Source organism: Hordeum vulgare, chromosome 7H, assembly GCF_904849725.1.
Source record: "Hordeum vulgare subsp. vulgare chromosome 7H, MorexV3_pseudomolecules_assembly, whole genome shotgun sequence".
NCBI classification, from domain to species: domain Eukaryota; kingdom Viridiplantae; phylum Streptophyta; class Magnoliopsida; order Poales; family Poaceae; genus Hordeum; species Hordeum vulgare.
The window spans coordinates 444,520,901-444,546,144 of NC_058524.1; the positions used below are offsets into that span (position 1 = coordinate 444,520,901).

General features: G+C 43.0%; 1 protein-coding gene and 1 pseudogene across 1 annotated transcript; one reads left to right on the top strand and one right to left on the bottom strand.

Moving 5' to 3' along the window:
• Positions 1–222: 222 nt before the first annotated feature.
• On the top strand, positions 223–1,010 carry LOC123407081 (NDR1/HIN1-like protein 10). Its single transcript, XM_045100121.1, has one exon. The coding sequence runs from the start codon at positions 225–227 to the stop codon at positions 864–866; it is 642 nt and encodes a 213-aa protein (XP_044956056.1). The 5' UTR covers positions 223–224; the 3' UTR covers positions 867–1,010.
• A 22,860-nt stretch (positions 1,011–23,870) lies between these two features.
• LOC123409061 lies at positions 23,871–25,243 on the bottom strand (annotated as a pseudogene).
• Between the last annotated feature and the right edge of the window lies 1 nt (position 25,244).

Genomic DNA, 25,244 nt, shown 5'->3' on the forward strand with positions numbered 1-25,244 from the left:
CTCTTGTCTCCTGGTCTTGCATGCACGATCACACGTACACTCCTCTCCTACAAAAGTGGCTATCGGCGGGCGAGTGTGCCTCCGACCACTAGCTACTACCTGCCTCTCTGTCTCGATCTCTCCTACACCAATCGCCATGAAACATCCTCTCTTAGTTTCTTCACCAGTTAGCTAGAATCACAAGACCTCGAGTTGGCCGGCCGCCGGAAGGAACCAACCGATCGATGGGCAAGGCGAGCACCGTGTCTTCGTGGCTGTGCTGCCCGTGCCGGTGCCTTTTCTGCGGCCTGCTGAGCTGCCTCTTCAGTGTCGTCGCCACCATCCTCGTCATCGCCGGCGTCGTCGTGCTCGCGCTCTACCTCCTCTTCCGACCGCACCTCATCCACGCCACCGCCGCATCCGCCGACCTCGGAAACTTCACCCTCACCCCGCAAACCTGGATCCTCTGCTACAACCTCTCCGTCGCGCTCTCCGTCCGCAACCCCAACTCCCGGATCGCCATCCACTACCACTCCGTCGAAGCCGAGGCCTACTACATGGGCCAGAGCTTCGCCCGTGCCGACCTCCCGGACTTCTACCAGGAAACCGGCGAGACCACCGTCCTGCCGTTGGCCTTCGCGGGCGATCACCCGCTCGAGGGCGGGGTCGCCGCCGCGGGGTTCCGCAAGGAGGCCATCGACCACGCCACCTTCTCCGTCGACGTCAAGCTCAGCGCCAAGATGCAGCTCAAGGTGTGGGCCTTCAGGGTGCCGGGACCAAAGCCCAGGGTTGACTGCCCTCTCATCATCCAGCGGCGGAACGCCTCCGAACCCACCGGAGCCAGCCCGCCCGAGTTCCACCCCATCGAGTGCCGCGTCTGGTTCTGATCGATTCCGGCGATTCTGATTGCCAGTTGATTAAATGTTGCTAGTTAATTAATTAGATATGCATAGTCTACCACTCTCCCATGCATCTTGATTAATTAATCACCTTTGTTTGTTTCCCTGATCGCTTAATCTGTAGTATATAAGTGTAAATTTGGACCGGTTTCACAAAAAATTGATATCTTCAGCATGTCCTCGCTCATGTGTATATAATTAATTACTAACAAACGTGTCAGTGCGATGTAACAGAAAAAATAAATAGCCCCAACATCTTTACCCCCTAGGCATAGCTAAAGACCTCACCTTCATGCCCTTAACAAATAAACATAACTAATGCATTATCCTTAGGTCCGCGTCCTCTATTTTAGAAGCATCTCTAGCAGATCTCATATATAAACTGTAAAATTTTGATGATTATACAGATTTAAACTATTTTTTATTTTTCAGAGCAGACATTATAAACACGGCCCGACCAGTAAAACTTTTGCGGTGGCCCGTAAACGCGAGTGTTCGACCGCTATATTTGCGGGTTCGATCGCTGGATGCGGGTCGAAACCCTATCCTTCCACCACAACGAAAAGTCCCCTCACCTCACTGCCGACGCCTCCAATCCACCGCCGTGCGCCTCCATTCTGCCACGTAGCCGCTCCAATCCACCGCCCTCGATGGCCAACTCCGACGGCTGTAGGAACGACGATCCTGAGAGGGCTCGTTGCGTCAGATCCAACGACGACTGGAAGCGCGCCACCCGCCGTTTCACGTAGTGGGGCTTGACGCCGTCGCCGTCGCGAGACAGAGGAGTAAGACCGCGTGCGCGGCGGCCTCATAGCCGGCAGCTCCTCTGAGGCATCGAGCTCGCGCTCCTCCCTCCCCCAGTGAAGAAGGAGCTCGAGGAGCTCCCGCTGGTGAAGATGAAGCTCGAGGAGCCGGAGGCCGAGGCGGTGCCAGAGCGATGTGCCGGGGCTGTCGTCGGACCGAAGGATTTCCTCCCCCTGGCGGAGGCGGATAGCCTTTTGCCCGCGCTGCTGGCTCGGAGCCCGCGGGAGGTGGAAGAGGACCAGTAGCGCCGCCGAAGGGAGGTGAAGATCGACATCGTGCTCGATGAGCAGAGTGTCGCGTCGCCCTCGCCTTCGGCCAGAAGGTGGAGGAGTGGCGCCGTGAAGCGACTGCGTAGGAGCGCATGAACGTCGAGCTCTCCTTTGACGAGGACGACGACTGAGCGCACTGCGCATCTACTACCGCATGAGCTCGACTCCGGTGAGCTCAGTTTTGCATAGTGCGGTAGGATAGCTAGTAGTTCCGTTGAGCTCCAGTAGGATCCCCCCCCCCCCCGAGTATGTATGATCTTCTATTGTATATGAACTCTGAATGAAGTGTGGTCTGCATTTTCGCCCGTGAATGCTTTTTTTTTTTAAATTATGCAGTTTGATTATACGGAACATGTTCTGCAGCGCAACATTTCGTCCCGTAAAACCTCAGATCGTCGAACTGTAAAACGTGTTTGCGGGTCGCAATTATACAGGGCCTGCTAGAGATGCTCTAATATGACATCGAACACATGTTTCCATGTTTTTTTTTTGCCGTCTCCGTTACCATGGTCACAGTAACAGTTGTCACTAACGCCAGGTCCAATAGCTGGATGCCTGGATCATTGGGCCTGCCTTGAAGAAAGATTTTTTTTATCGTCCGGCTAATATAATAGGGAAAATCACTACGGATAATATATGTTGAAGTTATCATATAAGTTGAGTAGTTTGTCAATCATGAAACCTTAGTTGGACTCATCATGCACTATGACGGGTCTCACTGGGTCGAGCGAGACTGCTCGTATGTGAAGACGCGACCGAGAAAAAAAATCCTTCCATATCCCTAGTTTAATAAATTGAACCAAAATAATTCGTCCGTGGCATACTTCAAGAATCCACCCAGTTTTATTAGTAGGGTAGATTTTTGAAAATGTAGCTACAGTGTCTTCTAGTTTTCAAACAAAAATCATGTTTTAAAAACATGTTTGCCTTTTAAAATTAAAAGTTCAAAAAATATTTGTGTTTGAAAAATATCGCAAATTCCGAAAAAAACATTCACTATAGTACCTCCTAGTTTTCAAAAAAATGTATTTAAAAATATTCAGGTTTAAAAAGGAAAATTGGCAAATTATTTCTTAAAAAAATGTTCGAGTTTAACTTTTTCGTTCACAATTTTTTTTTTAAAATTTGCGTTCTAAAATTTATTCACTTTTCCAAAAAAAGAATACTTTTTCTTTTGCTCTCAGTATCTAGCGCGACTGTTAGCTTAATTCAAGACATCGTGCTGCCAATTAAACACCAGATCTTGTTTAGTCTAGTGGCTACCGTTCTGAGGTATCCAACATGACCGCCCTGGCGTTCTTCGTCATGTTTCACTGGCATGAGTTGTTAGTACAACATTCGGTAGGCTCATTTGGATTCTTCGAAGATTCGACAAGCGTGTTGTTATCTTTGAAGCGAGCAACTCTAGCCGACCCCACATCCGACCGACCCATAAAACGCGTTTGCAGTTCGCATAAAATCGCTTCTACGGCTGGCACAGATGCACATCCCGCATAATGGATCCGTAAAAAAACATATTCACGGAATATACTTTTTTTTTACGGGTCGGCTTCTGCGGGTTCTAATCTGGCGCAGCTCCTTCCGGCCCATAAAACTTAGATTTGCAACTTAAATTTATCTAGCACAATGCTTTTCATTGCTTTTGCAACAATATTATAGATACAAAAGATATCACCAAATCTTGACTAGAATAGCAAAATCAAATAAAACAAGAACCACAAGTATGCATTTCAGAAGATTTCCAACTTTCATAACTGTTCTCACTAGTTGAAGCAATATCTTTTCCATGCATTCATTGTTGATCTGCGGATTCTTGATCTTGCTTTCTTCATTCTTCGTCTTTGGTTCCAAAGAAGTAGACGTTGCTTCCCCTCTAGTTGCACATGCAGCCGCATCATTGCCTTCGATTGTACTAAGGAGTGCACTAACATCTATTAAGTTTTTTCTATCAACAAATCAATGTATTTGCCTTCCCAAAATCAAAATGAGCATCCATCGTCCTACGCAAAAGAATGAGCAAGCTCGAAGTGAGCTACTGCATTTGAACTAAAGAATGAGCTATGGAACGAGCTACCGCAAGTGCACGTACCCCTTCGTTTTCGCATTTGTAGAACACCCATCCGGGGTGCGTCGGCGTGCCCGAAGTGAGCCGCGACACTTGGCGCCGGCAGTCGTCGCATTGTATGAGCGGCATTGGCAGGCCACAAAGACGTTGCGCGAGCGCCGAGCCCGGTGAACGACCGGACGAGTCCATGCCCGCAAACCTTCGGCGGCGGCGGGCGGATGAACCCGTGCCTGCATGCGGCGATGCGCCCTTGCCTGGGCTGCGGGAGAGGCTCCCCGACCACTCCATCACCTCGGGCAGCATCCGACGGCCGAAAAAAGACAAATCCGACGGCCCACGATGAAGTGCCGCAGATTTGCAAATCCGGCGGCCCGCCGACGCAGGGGGGAAGGTAGGGGAGGCCTCGTGCGCGTGCCGGCCTTTCGGCGTGCTCCTGCCAGCTGTTGTCGCCGGAATCTTGGGCGGCGGCGCGAGGGGGAGAGGAGAGGTGGTTGGTGGGAGAAAGCACGGGATGAAATGTCCCCCACTAACCGCTTTCGCTTATATGCAGGGCACCGCAGCCGCGAGGGGAAACCCGCGTTTTCCCGGGTTGGGTTCGGGATTTTGCCGCGCCCCCTAAAATTTTTTGCGGGCTGGGGCGGGATTCTGGGTCTGATCGGGCTGATTTTTCTGTCCCGACCCGTATTTTGACGGTTATTTTACGAGGCGGGCGGGATGTGGGGTCTGCTAGAGTTGCTCTAACACACTGAACTACAAGTTTTTAATTGGTGTAGATATGTGAAGACTAGGAAGGTGAGACTTGGGCTTGATAAAAATGGTGCGATCGCGAACATTGAATTCATATTGAGGCCCAATGCTCTCACGGTGCAATGTCAAGGCTGTGTGACACGTATTTCTGCGCATGTTCGGTTATGAGCCAAGACAATGTCGTCCTCATTATCTTCAGTGGAGATAGATGCGCTAACTCGAGGACCATCAAGAGACCTGACAGGATCTGTGCGGACAGGTGGAGTGCCTTCATGCGCATCACCATGAGCTTTAGAGTTCTCAACTTTATTATCTTCGGCTGATGGAGTTGATATGTCATCATGGGAAGTTTGTGCAGATGGATGCGCGCGGTTTCTCCACGCCAACCCATATTCGTTTTGAATTTGGATTGGATATAAGATGTGTCGGTCAGCCAGACACTTAAGATCGATTTAAGGTGTTCTTGCATTTTTTTTGATTGATCATTGGTCGGGCCGTCCACCATCTTAGAGTTTCGCACGACAGAGGGCATCTTCAGGCAAACCGCAAATTCCTTCCCGCATCCGTTCACGGATAGGGGGACCAGCCCATGGACACACATGCGGGAGGACGTCATCTAACCATACCTACATACATTTTTAACCCGCATTCAAATAAAACGAACAAAATTCATGCAAATCGATTGATATTCATCAAAGTTTGGGTAAAAAATAACACAAATATTTTGTACTTAGCTTGTGAATTAAGTCTAGTACAACAATGTTTCAAATTCGACTAGATACCGGATGTCCAACATGCTTTTTCTTTAGCTTCATCCAATAGTGTGTGCACCTAAATGGTCATCCAACAATATAATGTATAGACCAACATCGTGACTCTCTCGACCCTGTTCTCTCGCTTATAAATTTCAATTTACCCTAAAAACTCCAGAGGACATCCCAAAACACTTTTTATGCCACCGCAAGTCTCCGTTCCGATGGAGAGGCCATCTAGAGCTCTGTTCCCGCACTCTGTCAAAGGAAGGATCGAATACGGAGGGCTTCTTCATCAACCTTGTTGCCCTCATGATGATATGTGAGTAGTTCACCAAAGACCTACGGGTCCATATCAGTACCTAGATGGAATATCTCTCTCCCTTTGATCTTCAATACAATGATCATCACATCTTCGCTTTGATCCATATGATGTAACTCTTTTGTACGGTGCATTTGTTGGGATTCGATGAATTGTGGGTTTATGTTCAGATTATTCATGATAAATATTTGAGTCTCCTTTGATACATAATACGAATCTTATGTGCATGATTATGATAGCTTCGTAATTCTCTCTGGTCTATTAAAATAGTTTGGCCAACTAGATTGATATTTCTTCGGTGAGAGAGGTGTGTTGTAGTAGGTTCAACTTGGCGAGTTTCTATATCCCGATGACAGAAGGGTACAAGTTGCGACTTTGTGTTGCTGCTACTAAGGGTAAAACGATGGGGTTTATTCATATTAGTTGAGTTTACTTTGTCTACATCATTCATCTTACTCCAAGCATTACTTTGTTCGGTCATGAACTTAATACGTAGAGAGGCAAGCATAGAAGCGCTCTTGAAGTGAAGTAATAGTAATAGCTGTAGGCAGGAGTCGGCCTATTTGTTTATGGACGTTATGCCTATATTTACATTATCATTGTTCTAAAAATCGCATATGTAAAGACCTCGATGACGCCTAGAGGGGGGGTGAATAGGCTATTTAAAAACTTTTTTAGATTTGGCTTGAACCTAATGCGGAAATAAACTAAGAGGGTACTTGTCAAGGACAAATCCTAAATGCACTAGGCACTCCGACGTGTATCAACAACACGATCTACCAAGATGGACACAATGCAGTTACTAACAAGCACAAGTAAGTTACACAAACTTACTTGAGCTATGTCACACGACAAGTAGGTGAACAACACAAGATACTAGATCACACTATATCACACGATATATCAAGGGCTGCAAGTATGAACGTGTGGATATAGAGGGTATGCTTGAATGATTAATCTTGTATAAGAAATAGCCAACACAATATAATGAGCACAAACAATATGCAATGTATGTATGCTCAAGTAACACAAGTAAACCACAAGTAAGGAGTTAGGGTTAAGGATAACCAAGGTCACTCAGACGAAGATGTATCCCAATGTTCACTTCCTTGGAGGGAAGCTAGTCACCGTTAGAGAGGTGGATGTTACCACGAAGGCACACCAACGCCATGAAGGCTCACCCAATTCTCCCTTTGAGATAACACCACGAAGGCGTTTCTCAACCACTAGTGGTAAGCCTTTGAGGTGGCTTCCAAACCCTCACAAACTTTTCCAGGGGAAATCACACGGATTGATTCCTCTCCGAAGAACTCCTACCGCCTAGGAGTCTCCAACCTCCAAGAGTAACAAGATCACGGGGAATGCTCAAAACTTGCTCAAATCACAAATAGCTTGGGTTGAGAGAAGGAGAGGGAGACGATCTATCTTTTGATTGGAACAACTCTCAAAGGGGCTCACAAATGCTCTTGGGATCTAAGATTTGGAGTGAGCAAATGTGTGTGAGGTGGAAATGTGTTCTTATGAGGATAAGGCTGTGTTGGGCAACCCTCTCACGAAGTGGGAGGGGGGTATTTATAGTGGGGAGAGGAAAAGAGCCGTTGGGGACACTTTAAGTCACACAAGGTCCGGACGTCCGACAGTTGTCGGAAGTCCGGGCGTCCGCGAGGGGTCGGACGTCCGACACGGGTCGGTCGTCCGAGGCCTGTAGATACGACTGAAACTATTTTGAATTAAACAGCGAACGGACTTCCGACAGGGGTCGGTCGTCCGAGGCCTGTAGATACGACTGAACCTATGTTGAATTTATGAGCCACCGGACGTCCCGGAGAGGACCGGAAATCCGAGTTATACAGCTCAACTTCTACTGGTGGTAGGTTCCGGATTTCCGACGGGTGTCGGATGTCCGGCGCTCGGACGTCCGGAGGGAGCCGGATTTCCGAGATATAGAACTCAACTTCTACTGGTGCTGGCTTCCGGATTTCCGGGTCATGGCCGGACATCCGGGCCTCGGACGTCCGGAGGGAGCCGGAAGTCCGAGTTATATGGCTCTGATTTCTCTGGTATAGGATTCCAGATTTCCGAACTAGTCGGTCGTCCGGTCCTCGAACGTCCGGAGAAAGCCGGATGTCCGAGGCACTGGTTCTGTTTTCAGATAACAACAAAGCAGTGGAGATGTGGTCTGTGCAGAAAGTGAAGTTGTAGTTTGAGCAAGTTCATCGCAAAACCTGTGATCCCTTCTTAATAGTGCGGGATCCCTAAGGACTCAAGAATCATAAAAGAGTACTGATGATCCATACTTGAGTGTATACTTTTATTCGCTGATCATCACTCCGCACCACTAACGTCAAAGAAACTGATACCTTTGAGTTAGCCCTTTCACCTGAGCTTGATGTTGTTGTTCCTTCTTGGCTCAAGTTGAAAGCAAGACATGATGAAGTCTTCAAGTAGCTTTCCCATACACAATGCGGAAAGCCTAGCTTATGTATTTATCTTCATTTGTCCACCATGTGAACATCCACAAGAATCAAGCATGTAGTGCTCAAGAATGCTTGTCTTGATCTTGTCCTGTCCACCATGTGAACATCCACAAGAATCAAACATTTAGTGCTCAGGAATGCTTATCTTGATCTTGTCCTTGTTAGCACATGAGATTGTCCTTATCAACACATGATCATTGACAATAGTTTCAATGATATATTCGTGCTGATCCACTTGAACTTGCACACCACAATCTTGATGACGGTCACCACTTGACGTCATCCTTCATGGGTTGTATGAGATCTTCCTTTTGACGCAAGCCCAATGGAAACACACCTGACCCCCACATAGGAGTCTCACAAAGACCATGGGTTAGTACACAAACACGTAATGGACAATGCTTACCATACCATGGGATCACTTGATCCCTCTCGGTACATCTTATACGCTTTGTGTTTTGATCATCTTGATTTACTCTTTGTCTGAGATCTTGATCAACCTAGTGTTTCTATGACCATTCTTTGGATAATACCTTGAATAACATCTTGGTCAACATATAAACTCCTTGAACCCAACAGATGGACTTCAAGAAGTGCCTATGGACAAATCCTATAAATATAACTTAAGGAAACCATTAGTTCATAGGAATTGTCATCAATTACCAAAACCACATATGGAGATATATGCTCTAACAATCTGCCCCATTTTGGTAATTGAAGGCAACCACTTCAAGAGAGTTTATATAAGGAAATAAGCATAACCAAGCACACACATACAAGGTAATACTGCATGTGAGCAAGATGTAAATGCTTACGCAATAAAAGCAAAACCCTCTAAACATATCCAAAGTAAACTCTCTAAACTTCTCCCCCATTGGCATAGATTGCCAAAATGACGAAAAGTTTAGAAAGCAAATATAGTAGGTGGTCCTCCAAAAAGTGTGCACTTCTCAGCAAATGAGTGCAGAAAAATACACAAATACAATGATAGGTAGTTGGAGGAAAACAAACTATATTGAGGACCCAAAAATTGCAAATAAAAAAATCGTATGCCACAGAGACATACAAAGATAGAGGCAAGCAATCAAAAGATTCCAGATGGAATAAACAATCATATGGTCCTTCGAACCACGTGAATAAAAGATATTATGATAAAGGCAACAGAGTGCTTTATCAAAAACTAGAGAAGCTCCCCATGATTTGTGCACTAATATGAGATTTTTGTATTTGACACAGGTGCACAAAATAGGATCATTGCTCCCCCGGAATTTACAAAACACACAACGAGTGCAGGAGGATAGATGAGACACTAAGCATATCAATTGCACAAAACAAATGGTTGAGCAACATGTAATAGAAGCAACTTAAGAATAGGCTCAAACAAAGTAATGTGTATGAGTCATGGCAAAGCACTTGAGAAGACTAAGATAAGGATGAGCATTACTCATCAACATAGTCTTGATGAAATGAGATACAAAGTGCAAGACATATCACTCCCACACACACATACTAGAAAATGGGTTCACAAGCTTACTAATAAACAAAGTAAGAACCAACGCTTGTGACAACCCATTGTGAAGATAGGAAGTAAGAACCTTGTCAAGAGGAGGGATACTAATTGAAAATGGCAAAAACCCTCATCAAGACAAGCATGAGGAAAAATAATCTTCATGGCCAAAGAGTGCATCAAGATGTAGGAAAATAAGATACGCACTCAAAACAAATCCTTTCACGTTGCCACCAAAAACCAAAAAAGGAAATGCAGCGATGGACGTGAAAGAAAAGAGGATATCAATTAGAGATGTAACTTCTCTCATGTGTGAAAAATTCTAAGTAGAAGACAATCATGATGATATATATATCCACAAATAAGGATGTACACACGAAATGGTTACAAGAAGAAAGAAAACTAGATATCCAAAAGGGAAGTCATAAATATATCAATGAGATCTTTTGCTTGGAAGCATAGCACATGGCCTAATATTTTCTTATTGTATAATATGAACTTCCAACATACGAACATCAAAGACATCCCAACTAGTAGTAAGACATCATCGTTCGGATGCTTTGAGAAAGCAACAAGTACTACAAGAACGAATCAAGAGATTCATGCCATGATGCAACCTGGAAAGGAAAAGACAGGTTGGGTCCTTTGCAAGACAAGAATGCATGAAGTGGATACTTGTTACCGAGACAACATTGGATTGATGTAGTAGATAGTTGTTCTTTGATCATCCTAACTTGGCTCCAATAATCACATGGTCTCAACATCTTCCTGATAGGTGAGCCGAGCGTCCAATGCATCTCCAGTTGTTCCTGGAACAACAAAAACAAACAAAATGGTGCCCAAACTCATTGGGACCAAAGAGTTAGAAAACCAGCAATACATAGGACAAACTCCACACACATATGTGCATATAGATATGAATTTGAATTTCATGCACACCTTAGCCAATTTATGACAGGGTGGAGTTTCCCTTATATATTGGGTCAAAGGAGGAAAGCAAGCAAAAGAAGTTGTATATAGTAGCTAGATACGCTTGCTCAAGACTCTCAAGAATCAACTCAACACAAAGTTGATAAGTCATCAAAAGACAAGGTATCAAGTGATAATAAGATCCTAAAACAAAAGAACTATCACTTGAAAGATATCAATTAAAATATACATCAAGGAATGAGATATCCATTGACACATGCCAAATAGAAGGCAACAAGAAACCAATTGAAGGAAAACAAGACACGAGGTATCTAGTTTCTAAGAGAGAGCTAGGTTCCAACAAACAAAGCCCTCTACAAATTTTCATGATGGCACAAAGCATCATAAAGAGCAAGACTTGCCTCCCATCAACACACACTTGATGAGGATCAAATGATTTTATGATGGGTGAATAAAGAGAGTGTTTTTAAAGAGAATAGGATAGCTCCCCCAAGGGACGTGCATTATATAGAATTTGCATTTGAATACAAAACGCACACGATGGGATCATCACTTTATCTATATCTATAACCACACTAGGCATGTTAAAAAATAGATTCATAAGAGGCAAGAAAGACAAACGAAACACAAAATCCAATGTAAAGATGATTATTAATTCCAATCACATGATGGGGATACCAATTGTCAAGGACAAGAAGTATTTTTTAAATGATACTCATTGGTAGATCACAAATATATCCAAGATCATCTTTACCCATAAAACGCAAGCAAATGACACTTGTAGAGCTAACATGCCACCTAGGAGCAAGATAGTTTACAATATCAACGCTAAGTGGCAATACGTCAAATGTACACATTTTCTAGGTATGTAATATGCACATAGCATATTACTCCCCCATAATGTGATAAACCAATAACATTAACAAGTGGCAAATTAAAACCAACAAGAGATACTTAATGGATCATATAGAATTTGAATTTCTCATGAGTAAGACATACCACATAGACACTAGATAATCTTGAAGCATCAAAACTAAGTGGTATTCCCCATGTATACACATTTATAGGATTGTGAGGTGTGCAAAGCACATCACTCCCCCACAATGATATAAACCATTAATCTCTCACAAGAGCCAACAAAAATACTGACAAGATGCAAATAGGCTCGATACAAGACTCACATGTACATGATGTGCAAACCAACATACACATACTTGATTACTCAAGATAAGCAAGTTGGAAGCACAACATATACAAACGCATACAAGGTACAAAACCACAACATGCAAAGGGGCAAGCACCTAACAATGTAAACAGTTTTAAGTATAAGTTACCGTAAGGAGGCACATTGGATATAAGATAGAAACTCGATAATCCAAATGACTTGGCTTGAGATAATATGAATGATGAAGACCCCTTAATTCTTCATTATGTATCCAAGTCTCTAATGTCCTCCATAGTCACCTATTGATCAAGTTTGAGCTTGTTGGTCCCCAACTACGTTGGGTCCTAAGAGGTTAATCACAATAGGCTTGGCAACCCAAATGGTTCTTTTCTTGACACCATTTTGAGTACCAACAAACTTGGCAAACACATTGCCAAACTTATCCTTCCCAAGGGAATAGATATCATCAATAGTGATTGGGTTGGATAAGTTACCTCTTGTGCAAGACGAAGCGACGTGACCCTTCTCACGACATAAGTAGCAACATCTACCCTTAGCTTTCTTCCCAGTTGATTTCTCACCTCGGGGAGTGGTGGCTTGGGTCTTACTGGGAAGAGGCCTTCCTTCAACTTGTAGTTGAATATGTGATTGAGTTTGTGGCCGCTTCCCTTGTTGCTTGTGACTTTGAGACTTCGTCTTCAGAGGGCAAGATCTAACGTGGTGCCCTTTAACTTTGAAATTGAAGCAAATGATTTTGGCCGAATTCTTGACTTGTTCTAGGCCCCTCTTGTTCTTGTTTGAGTTTACTCCAAACTAATTTTTGTCATTCGGAGATGTTTGCTCACACAGGACGTTGTTGAGTGTGGGCATCCCTTCATGACACTGTTCCAAGTCTTTCTTCAAAGAAGTGACTTGGGCCTTGAGCTCTTTGATTTCCTCTGCACGGTTAGTATCAATGCAAGTACTAGAGGAAGTGTAAGCTTCAATGTTAGAGCAACAAGGCAAGGAAAGTAATTTATCACACGAGGTAGCAACATTATGAGTAGACGAATTACGAGGACTAGCACATGGAAATATAGTACTTTGACTAGAAGTAGTGCCATTGTCCACATGAGGCTCGCTTCATGTTACCTTGGTGATGATAGCCTCATGAGCCAACTTTTGCACATTATGGGATGTTAGAAGATCGGCATGAGAGCTTGTGAGCATTACATGGTCTTCTTCCAACTTCCCATAATTGCTAGTTAGTAAATCAAGTTGGGCACGTAGCTCAACATTCTCCTTCAATGTTGATACTTCAAATGAGGTAGAGTTAGATGTACAAGTATCATCAACAATATGAGAGGAGTAAGTGGCAAATAGAGACTTCTCATGAGTAGATTGAAGCTCCTCATAGATCTTAGAGGTTTTGATGAGCTCACCCTTGACATTATTGCATTCAAGGAGAAGGACCTCAAAATCCTTTTTAAGTTTATCATGAGCAACTTCAATCTCTCCTTTTGAAGATCTTAAGTCTGTACATGCTTGATGACTCTTCTCAAGTTCATGTTCAAGTTGTTCACTTTTAGCTTGTTCATGATTAAGTGAATCATTACAATTTTCAAAGTAAGCAAGAACATCTTGGAATCTTTGAGGAGCGTTATTTTTAGCTTTATGAAGAATTTTACTGATAACATAGATATTTTCTGTCAAGTCATCATCATCATCCTCATCGCAAATATCATCGTTATTGCACATGGAAGATGATACCTCATTATTACCTCTTGCCATGAGGCACATGTGAACTGGAGAGTTGATGATGATTCTTTTGGTGAATCAGATTCTTCATTAGTCAAAAGTACTTCATATTTCTTGATATCCCCCAAATGATTAGTCATAGAGCAACTAGGGAGAAACAAGATATTTTGATCAAGAGGACACGAGGAAGCAGGCATATCACCACAGACATTTGTCAAGGAATCTTTAGGTGAAATGCATGACCTATCAGCACAATAATTTACACTATGTGTGGTGCTAGATATGCTCGTGTCCATAGAGGCTATGACATTTTCATCAACATATATTTCTTCACTCACCATGTCATTACCTTGTGAGATTGAAGATGCTGAGGTGTGCAAGCAATCGGATATGGAAGTAGTGGTGGACTCTTTAAGATCGAAAAGAGTGAAGAGCTCATGCACCAACTCCTTCATCATAATAACGTCTTCATCAAGATTGGACCCACCATATATATCTTCAAGTTTAGTCCAAACTTCATGAGCTGACTTGCAAGTCGAGATAGACTTAAACACTTCAGGACTTATGGTTCGATGAATGGCAAGAAAGGCCTCACAATCAAGATACATTTCATTAGTAGATGAAGATACATCATCCTTTTTGTCAGCAATCCCTACAAGAACAATTCGTAAAGTATTTGGGCCCATGGCCCGAAAGTGATGAAGCATACGAATTCTCCATAGGGTATAATTTGTGCCATCAAAGTCAAAGATGCCATTGTGCACTAATCCAATAGTCGACATCGATACTCTCTAGGTCGTGAAACCTAAATAAAGAGAGACCTAGCTCTGATACCAATTGTAAAGACCTCGATGACGCCTAGAGGGGGGGTGAATAGGCTATTTAAAAACTTTTTTAGATTTGGCTTGAACCTAATGCGGAAATAAACTAAGAGGGTACTTGTCAAGGACAAATCCTAAATGCACTAGGCACTCCGACGTGTATCAACAACACGATCTACCAAGATGGACACAATGCAGTTACTAACAAGCACAAGTAAGTTACACAAACTTACTTGAGCTATGTCACACGACAAGTAGGTGAACAACACAAGATACTAGATCACACTATATCACACGATATATCAAGGGCTGCAAGTATGAACGTGTGGATATAGAGGGTATGTTTGAATGATTAATCTTGTATAAGAAATAGCCAACACAATATAATGAGCACAAACAATATGCAATGTATGTATGCTCAAGTAACACAAGTAAACCACAAGTAAGGAGTTAGGGTTAAGGATAACCAAGGTCACTGAGACGAAGATGTATCCCGATGTTCACTTCCTTGGAGGGAAGCTAGTCACCGTTAGAGAGGTGGATGTTACCACGAAGGCACACCAACGCCATGAAGGCTCACCCAATTCTCCCTTTGAGATAACACCACGAAGGCGTTTCTCAACCACTAGTGGTAAGCCTTTGAGGTGGCTTCCAAACCCTCACAAACTTTTCCGGGGGAAATCACACGGATTGATTCCTCTCCGAAGAACTCCTACCGCCTAGGAGTCTCCAACCTCCAAGAGTAACAAGATCACGGGGAATGCTCAAAACTTGCTCAAATCACAAATAGCTTGGGTTGAGAGAAGGAGAGGGAGACGATCTATCTTTTGATTGGAACAACTCTCAAAGGGGCTCACAAATGCTCTTGGGATCTAAGATTTGGAGTGAGCAAATGTGTGTGAGGTGGAAATGTGTTCTTATGAGGATAAGGCTGTGTTGGGCAACCCTCTCACGAAGTGGGAGGGGGGTATTTATAGTGGGGAGAGGAAAAGAGCCGTTGGGGACACTTTAAGTCACACAAGGTCCGGACGTCCGACAGTTGTCGGAAGTCCGGGCGTCCGCGAGGGGTCGGACGTCCGACACGGGTCGGTCGTCCGAGGCCTGTAGATACGACTGAAACTATTTTGAATTAAACAGCGAACGGACTTCCGACAGGGGTCGGTCGTCCGAGGCCTGTAGATACGACTGAACCTATGTTGAATTTATGAGCCACCGGACGTCCCGGAGAGGACCGGAAATCCGAGTTATACAGCTCAACTTCTACTGGTGGTAGGTTCCGGATTTCCGACGGGTGTCGGATGTCCGGCGCTCGGACGTCCGGAGGGAGCCGGATTTCCGAGATATAGAACTCAACTTCTACTGGTGCTGGCTTCCGGATTTCCGGGTCATGGCCGGACATCCGGGCCTCGGACGTCCGGAGGGAGCCGGAAGTCCGAGTTATATGGCTCTGATTTCTCTGGTATAGGATTCCGGATTTCCGAACTAGTCGGTCGTCCGGTCCTCGAACGTCCGGAGAAAGCCGGATGTCCGAGGCACTGGTTCTGTTTTCAGATAACAACAAAGCAGTGGAGATGTGGTCTGTGCAGAAAGTGAAGTTGTAGTTTGAGCAAGTTCATCGCAAAACCTGTGATCCCTTCTTAATAGTGCGGGATCCCTAAGGACTCAAGAATCATAAAAGAGTACTGATGATCCATACTTGAGTGTATACTTTTATTCGCTGATCATCACTCCGCACCACTAACGTCAAAGAAACTGATACCTTTGAGTTAGCCCTTTCACCTGAGCTTGATGTTGTTGTTCCTTCTTGGCTCAAGTTGAAAGCAAGACATGATGAAGTCTTCAAGTAGCTTTCCCATACACAATGCGGAAAGCCTAGCTTATGTATTTATCTTCATTTGTCCACCATGTGAACATCCACAAGAATCAAGCATGTAGTGCTCAAGAATGCTTGTCTTGATCTTGTCCTGTCCACCATGTGAACATCCACAAGAATCAAACATTTAGTGCTCAGGAATGCTTATCTTGATCTTGTCCTTGTTAGCACATGAGATTGTCCTTATCAACACATGATCATTGACAATAGTTTCAATGATATATTCGTGCTGATCCACTTGAACTTGCACACCACAATCTTGATGACGGTCACCACTTGACGTCATCCTTCATGGGTTGTATGAGATCTTCCTTTTGACGCAAGCCCAATGGAAACACACCTGACCCCCACATAGGAGTCTCACAAAGACCATGGGTTAGTACACAAACACGTAATGGACAATGCTTACCATACCATGGGATCACTTGATCCCTCTCGGTACATCTTATACGCTTTGTGTTTTGATCATCTTGATTTACTCTTTGTCTGAGATCTTGATCAACCTAGTGTTTCTATGACCATTCTTTGGATAATACCTTGAATAACATCTTGGTCAACATATAAACTCCTTGAACCCAACAGATGGACGTCAAGAAGTGCCTATGGACAAATCCTATAAATATAACTTAAGGCAACCATTAGTCCATAGGAATTGTCATCAATTACCAAAACTACATATGGAGATATATGCTCTAACAGCATAACTATCAACTCTTCTATCAATTGCCCAAGAGTAATTTTTTTACCCACCGTATGCTTATTTTCATGAGAGATGCCATTAGGGAAACCTATGGCCCCGGGTCTATTCACAACATATTGCTAAAACCTCGAATACCTTGTTGTCGTTTATTTACTTTTATTTTGTTTTTGTTTTACAATTATCTACACATCTCATTCAATTGCAAATAACGAGACGAAGGGGATTGACAACCCTCTTGCCCGCGTTGGGTGCAAGTCATTTGTTCTTTTGTGTGGAGACGCTGGAGATGGTTGTTGATTGATATTACTATTGGTTCGATAAACCTTGGTTTCATAACTGAGGGAAATATGTACCTGCTGTTTGAGCATATATCTCCATATGTGGTTTTGGTAATTGATGACAATTCCTATGGACTAATTGTTGCCTTAAGTTATATTTATAGGATTTGTCCATAGGCACTTCTTGAAGTCCATTTGTTGGGTTCAAGGAGTTTATATGATGACCAAGATGGTATTCAAGGTATTATCCAAAGACTGGTCATAGAGACACAAGGTTGATCAAGATCTCAGACAAAGAGTAGATCAAGATGATCAACACACAAAGCGTACAAGATGTACCGAGAGGAGTCAAGTGATCTCATGGTATGGTAAGCATTGTCCATTACGTGTTTGTGTACTAACCCATGGTCTTCGTGAGAGTTCTATGTGGGGTTAGGTGTGTCTCCATGGGCTTGCGTCTAGAGGAAGATCTCATACAACCCATGAAGGATGACGTCAAGTGGTGATCGTCATCAAGATTGCGGTGTGCAAGTTCAATTGGATCAGCACGAAGATATCATGCTTGAAGCCTGCCATCCATTGTGGTGGCAATGGACTTGTGAAGATATACTGAAGAGCGGCTCACCCATGTTGTGTATGGGGGAGCAATCAACTAGTCTTCATTAAGCCAACGCAATGAAGAAGGTGGTCCATCTTGAGGAAGCCAAGATCATCGTCATCTAGCTCAAGAGGACGAGGTGCAAGGTATAGGTTTGCCCTTGATAGGTTTTCTGTTTTAGGATAGATTGTCGTTCTGTCAAGGGGGGGGGGCTCTCAAGTGATTATATCGATCGTATCGTTCGTTGAGAGCTCAAACCATTTCCATCCTTGCATCACACTTCTTGGTTCTTATTTGGTGTTTCTCTTTGTGAGTTTTAGAGCTTATGGTCATCTTCATGCCAAGCTCGAGTTCATCGAAAACAGAGTCCATATGCATCTACTATGATGTTTTCAAAGTTGGAGTTTTTGTCAGTTCTTCATTCATAGAGGTCTCACATCTCTATATCATTGGCATTTTCATATCTGCATGGAAAACACATCGCAGATCACGAGTATGAGGAAGGATTTTTGGCGCCGTTGTCGGGGAATATCATCACCAATTATCAAGTAACTCCGCATAAAATTTCATTCATTTGTTGCTCTTTTTATTTTCTCGTATATTTATTTTGTCTCATAAAAAATAAAAATACAAAAATATTTATCTTTGCTTGCTTAGCTTGTCGCTAGTTTGCATCTTTGCTCTCTAGTTTACTTGCCTAGCTATGCTATCCTTGTCTTTGTCACACACTAACAAAAAATAGAAGGCAAAAATAAATATAAATGGATCCTCATCCACTAGCTCATCTTTTCGAAAGACCCGTTTATGTTGAAACAATTGCTAGTGAGAGTGCACTAGATTATGATTATGAGGTCTTGCTTGAAAATCATGAATCTAAAAATTGTGAAATTTATGAAGTGTTTCATGATAGTTCCTTGAATGAAAAGCAAGATTGCTATATTGTTGAATTTGAATATGATACTACATGTAATCATTATGTGAGAGGCAAACATGGTTATAGAAATTTCCATGTTACTCACTTACCTCTCTTGATATTCAAATTGTTAATGCCTCATTCTTCCTACTTGCTTATTCTGGACACTTCATGTCTTGATAAATTGTTTGCTTAAAAAATGCCAATACATAGCAAATATGTTAGACTTATTGTTCTTGTCACATGTTTTATGATGCTCTCTTTTTTATTCAATTCTTGTCTTCTATGTGAGCATCATTGAAATTTCAAGCCTATTAATGGTTATAAAGAAAGAGCTTCTTGGGAGACAACCCAATAGCTAACATTTATTTATGTTAGTGTGTGATAACATGATTATTGCTGCTATAATGGTTATGTTTTTATGTTCTAATTGGTGTTTGTGCCAAGTAAAGCCTTTGGAATGATATGCATGATGAGTAGAATTGATACAATGCAAAAACAGAAATTTTGACGCCCAGTGCATAACTTCTCTGATTTTACTGAAACCTTTTTTAGCTGAATATTCAACACAGTACTGACATACAAATTCCCCAGGTCGTCCTAATTTTCTAGAATTTTTGGAGTTACATAAATATGGAAATTAAATATATTACTAAAGATTGTTCTGTTTTAAACAGATTATGTTTTGCATGCATAGTTTGCTTATTTTGATTATGCTATAGATTATATCGGGGGGGGGGGGGTATAAGCCATGGAGAAGTTAGAATACAGTACCTTATAGAAGTACCTAAAAGTGTTTATTATGTTGCCTATACTAACGGATCTCACGAAATTTTGTTGAGTTTTGTGTGATTGAAGTTTTCAAGTTTTGGGTATTCTCTTGTTGGACAAAGGAATGATAAGTGGCAACAGCCTAAGCTTGGGGATGCCCAAGGCATCCCAAGGTAATATTCTAGGAGGACTCAAGCGTCTAAGCTTGGGGATGCCGTGGGAAGGCATCCCCTCTTTCGTCTCCATCCATCGGTATGTTACTTGGAGCTACATTTTTATTCATCACATGATATGAGTTTTGCTTGGAGTGTCGTTTGCTTTTGTTTACTTTTACTTTCAGTTTGCCACAACCATTGTTTGCTGGACACACCTATTTTAGATAGAGACACCATCATCATGATTTGTTAGAATACTCTATGTGCTTCACTTATATCTTTTGAGCTTAGCAGTTCCTCTAGTACTTCACTTATATATTTTTTAGCACGGTGGTGTGTAGATTTTATAGAAATAATATGCTCTCGTTCTTTACTTATATTTGTTTGAGATCTTGTAAATAGTGACGGTAACTTGCATGGGTCATAAGACTAGATAAAAAATAATGGGTATTCAATAAGTGATAATTAAAACCATCATGTAGCACATATAGAGAAATTGTGGTTAACGATACTGATGTGGTGATACGAAAAGGTGCGAGTGCATAATTATTAATTCAGAGAGGTGTTAATATGAAGTTATATTAAAACTTCTTGAACATTAAAAGGGCATGGTGATGATGTGTGAGCATTTATATTCCTCGTTGAAAACCTAGTGTTGTTTCGAGTCGGAGTCGTGCGATGGTTAATTCCTACCAACCCTCTCCCTCGGGGCATGCGAGTAGTACTTTCATTTGGGATAAGACTAATAAAACTTTGAAATAAGTATATGGGTTCTTTATGACTATTGTGACACCATGGCCATACGCAATCTCACCTCCTCATATTTGCTAGCCTCTCTAGTACCGTGCATAGCCCATTCTCACCTTGAGGATTGGTGCAATTTTCGTCGGTGCATCCAAACCCCGTGACATGATACGCTTTGTTGCACATAAGCCTCATTATATTGTCCTCAAAACAGCCACCATACCTACCTGTTATGGAATTTCCATAGCCATTCCGAGATATATTGCCATGCAAATTCCATCGTCAATTCACATGACTAGTTCGTTCATCATCATAATGCTTTGCATGATCATATAGATCCAACATAGTATTTGTGGCAAAGCCACCATTTATAATATCATTTGTGGCAAAGCCACCAAATTTAATATGTTGAATACATGTCACGCTAGATCATTGCACATCCTGGTACACTTCGAGAGGCATTCATACTTGGGTCATGTTGCTTTATTCATCGTATCGAGTTATTCATGAGTTGTAAGTAAATAAAAGTGTGATGACCATCATTATTAGAGCATTTTACCAGTGAGGAAATAAAGATGGGGGGCCAAATGAGCCCACCATAAAAAAAGAAAAATGAGAGAAAAAGATAGAAGGGACTTTGCTATTATCCTTTAACACACTTGTGCCTCAAAGTGGCACCATGTTCATCATGTAGAGAGTATCATGTTATATCATTCATATGCTAGTGGGAATCAAAATATTTATAAACTTGGCTTGTATATTCCAATGACGGACGTCCTCAAATTCACGAGGTCTTCATGAGCAAGAAAGTTGGATGCACACCTCACTTAGATTAAGTGGAGCTTTCATACACTTATAGCTCTATTGCATCATGTGCATGGCAATCCCTACTCCTTGTATCAATATCTATAAATGGGTATCTTCACAACCCGTTGGTACGCCTAGTTGATACGAGACAATCTTCTCCACCTTTCAACCCCTTTGAAACCTACCACCTTACTCTATTCCACTTATATGCTACTAGTTAAATACCCGTGCGTTGCTACGGGACATAAAAAATACATCGGACATTGTTTTATTTCGGATGTGTATGTCAAACATGATGGATATTGACCATATAACGGTAATCACCAATTCTTTCTTCCACTTATTTTTCTGTCATGTCTCACTTTTTAACGTGAAGTAGTACGGGAGACCCTTCATGTATTTTTTACGAATCAGAAGGTTGTGTCCTTAATTCCTCATATCATTGTCTCTTTCACTACCTTTGTTGCATCCAGAAAAAATGGCTTTCTCCCCATTGTTCCCCCTCTCCACATCCATGAAATTCATCCATCTTTGCTCTATCATTGTTTCCGATTCAAATGTTGTGTATTTTTCCCTAACTATCGCTTGGCCACTTCTTCAAAATATTAGAAGATCTATAAAATGATGCATATGTATTGAAAGGAACAATGAGTAGGGACGACGACCGACCAACAAAGGAACATATGATCACAAACTTCCCTTGTATATCTCATATGGGATAGCCACATGTATAAACAATCTAACCGAAAACATGTATTGAACTAATATTGTCTCCATCAAACTTAAAGATATTTCCATGATTAAAAATGCTCCAACGTCCTAGTATGATCATTTTGTTGAAGCAGGGTAATTGGTGCGTCTGATATGCATCAACGAGTATGCCCATGAGTGGCAGGCCAAGGTCCTTCGACTCGTTGAGTCTCTATGAAAAAAAGTGAGTTGAGTACAAGAGAAAAGAGGTGCAACACTGGGTGAATATGTACACACAACATATATTTAAAGCTCTTCATCATCATACTTGTAACCTTTCTTTAATAAAAATATATAGTAAGGGTACAAAAATCTTACGTTCTTAAGAAGTTGGTCTCAACTCTCTTGACATGCAAAGTGTCCATCTCAACATCCTCATTATCTAATTTATCTTAACATGCAATTTGTTCACCCCATCAAACTTTGATAAGAGATGTTGTTGGTCTACTAAATAGTAAATATGGTGTTGGAGATTGACCTAATTCACAAAGGGCAACATTTCTTCACGGAGAAGGCAAGGGTACATATCTTGCTCAGTTATTCAAATATTCACAACTAAATATATTTGTATGAACATCTTGATTAAAACTAAATTTTCTATTATTGGTATGCATGAACCATTTCCAAACCTGTAGAGTTTTGGGAACTAAATATGATTCAAGCAGCAATCTCTCCCTAATAATAAAGCAACGATCGCTTCTGTCGTCCGTCGTGCCACTTTTACAAAAAAGCCCCAGACGTTTCCTGAAATCAACCCGCAATCCAGATTTAAGTCAGAAGACGAATCTTTTTTGAATTTTTCCGAAAACCCCTTGATGTTTCAGGTAATCAACCCGCAGTCCGGATTTAAGTCAAAAAACGAATCGTTTTTTTGCATTATTCAGAAAACCCCCTAATCTTTCAGGTAATCAACCCGCCCTCCGTATTTTAACAAAAAAACCCTAACTTTTCAGTTAATCAATCCAAATTTTATCTAAAATAAAATTATCCATATCTTTTAAACAGTAACTGCGATTTTAACATGTTATATATGAAATTTGATTAAAAAATATGTAGAATCTAAATAGGATGTTATTTTTAGGTGTTGAATATTATTTTTGATGCAAACTTAATCTGTAGTGTACAACCTTTTTTTCTCTTTTCCCGCGACGATAACGAATTGCAATAAACATCCATTAAATTAAAACCAAATTAAGAGGAAAGAAAACATCATTAATCACACATGCACAACTTTGAAAAACCTCGTGGGGAGAAACAACATATTTCTCATCTTATTCCGAGTGATTGTACATTGAAACGCGTGTTCGTTGTGTGAGCACTAAAGCCATCGACGGTAACATAAATGTGATGCCATGTGAAAATATATTGCATTCAGAGCGTGTGTTATTTTCTCTTCCATTGCAACGCACGAGTTCTTTTGATAGTATACATAATGCCCCTAAAATTGGAGGATAATACTTGGAGAAAGAGGCATAAGGAGGTTATTGAAATTATGATGACCCCAAAAATAGACTTATGTTTCCCAACTCTTGAAGAAATTCTGTAATGTGAGGATCACTTCATAATCGGAAATAACACGAAAAAACTTTCAAATTGTGAAGATAAATAAACACGACAACAATTGGACAATGTTCAGTTCTTTTTGGTGTTGACAATTTTGTATACAAGTATTGAATTACGGTCTAAAAAATAATGAAGTCATCCTGGAGTATGTTTATTTATACTTTTATATCCGCAGATCTAATGTAGCTCTCAAAACAATCTAAACAAGGGTGAAAGCTGACACTTAAAAATTCAGCATCACCTGTCAAAATGGCCTCTTGAGTACCATGAAGTCCACCGTCTAGATGCACATGCACCCTACGTAGCCCCTGAATCCATTTAGCAGCTTGAGCAGCTAGCTGGCCCGATCCTTGGTCATGCCGCCACAGCCAACCTGGAGCAGTAAGAGCAACTTCAGCAAGGCACCCACACACAGCTCCTCGGCGCAGGACGTGCCGGCGCCGGTGTCCGTGGGACGAGACGACAACTCCCTGGCCATGTCGGACACACGGAACATATTCTTGACCAACACCTGCACGACCAACCGGCATGACCAGCGTGTGCGCATGCGCGGACTCGAGGACGGTGTCGGCGCACACAACACAGGAGGTTGTCGAGCACGTCCAATGCCTTCTTGCTCGGCTCCTTGTCAGCGTCCACGAGAAGATCCGGAACAACGGACACTAACAAGAGGGCGGCCATGCAATTGCAGCCAAAGACGAGGTAGTAGGCCGTAACCAGCGCGGCCTTGGTGACCTGCGGGGACACGGGGTTCTTGACGAGGACGACGAGCGCGCTGCACATGTCGGGCGTCCTTGAGATGATGTCGATGGTGTGCCAGTCGGTGGACGAGGCGAGCTCGCGAAGGACAATGGCATCGCTGGCCCGCGCGGCGACGTCACCGTGGAAGAGCGCCGAGACGAGGGTCTTGCGAGAAGTCGGGGAGGCAAGCCTAGTCATCAAGTGGAAGTGGAAAGAACGTAGTAAGGGCTCCCAAGATCTTCCCCAGCAAACCAAATACTGCGGCGCTGTGGAGCCCAGCGCGGGCTCACGGGTGAGGCTCTGGGAAGCGAAGGCGAGCTGGCGGGCGGCACCGGCAGTTGCGGTCGCTCTCCTTCCTGATGGCCCTAGCCCTGACAGGCTGACACCACCTGCCCGCAAGCGGCAACATTCCCGTGTCGGGTGGCGGAGGACACGGCGACGAGCACCTCTACCACGTTGGCCTCGGCGACTCGCACCTTGGGCGTGGGCACCCGTCCGGCTCGGTTGGCGACGCATCTGTCCTGGATCATGCGGCACGTGGCGTGGTTGCGGATGAGGTCGGCGAGCCGCACAGGGTCGCTGATGACGTGGCACGTGTCGCGCCCAAGTGCCAGACACCCCTCCGTGCTCTCCTGGTCGTAAGTGATGCACGTGGGCGTCGTGGACGAGTTCTTCATCAGGTCGAGCGAGATCGATCACCGAAAGTGCGCTGGCACCGCCAGCTCCACGTCTTTCCCAGCAGCCGCCAACTGCACTCATCGCGTAGAGGAGATCGAGTGGCGCCGTGGCGGTGTGGCGTCGTCCATGGATGGACGGACGAGTCGACGACCCCTACTACAAAAGGCCGACGAGGATGGGAGCGGTGGCGAAAGGCATT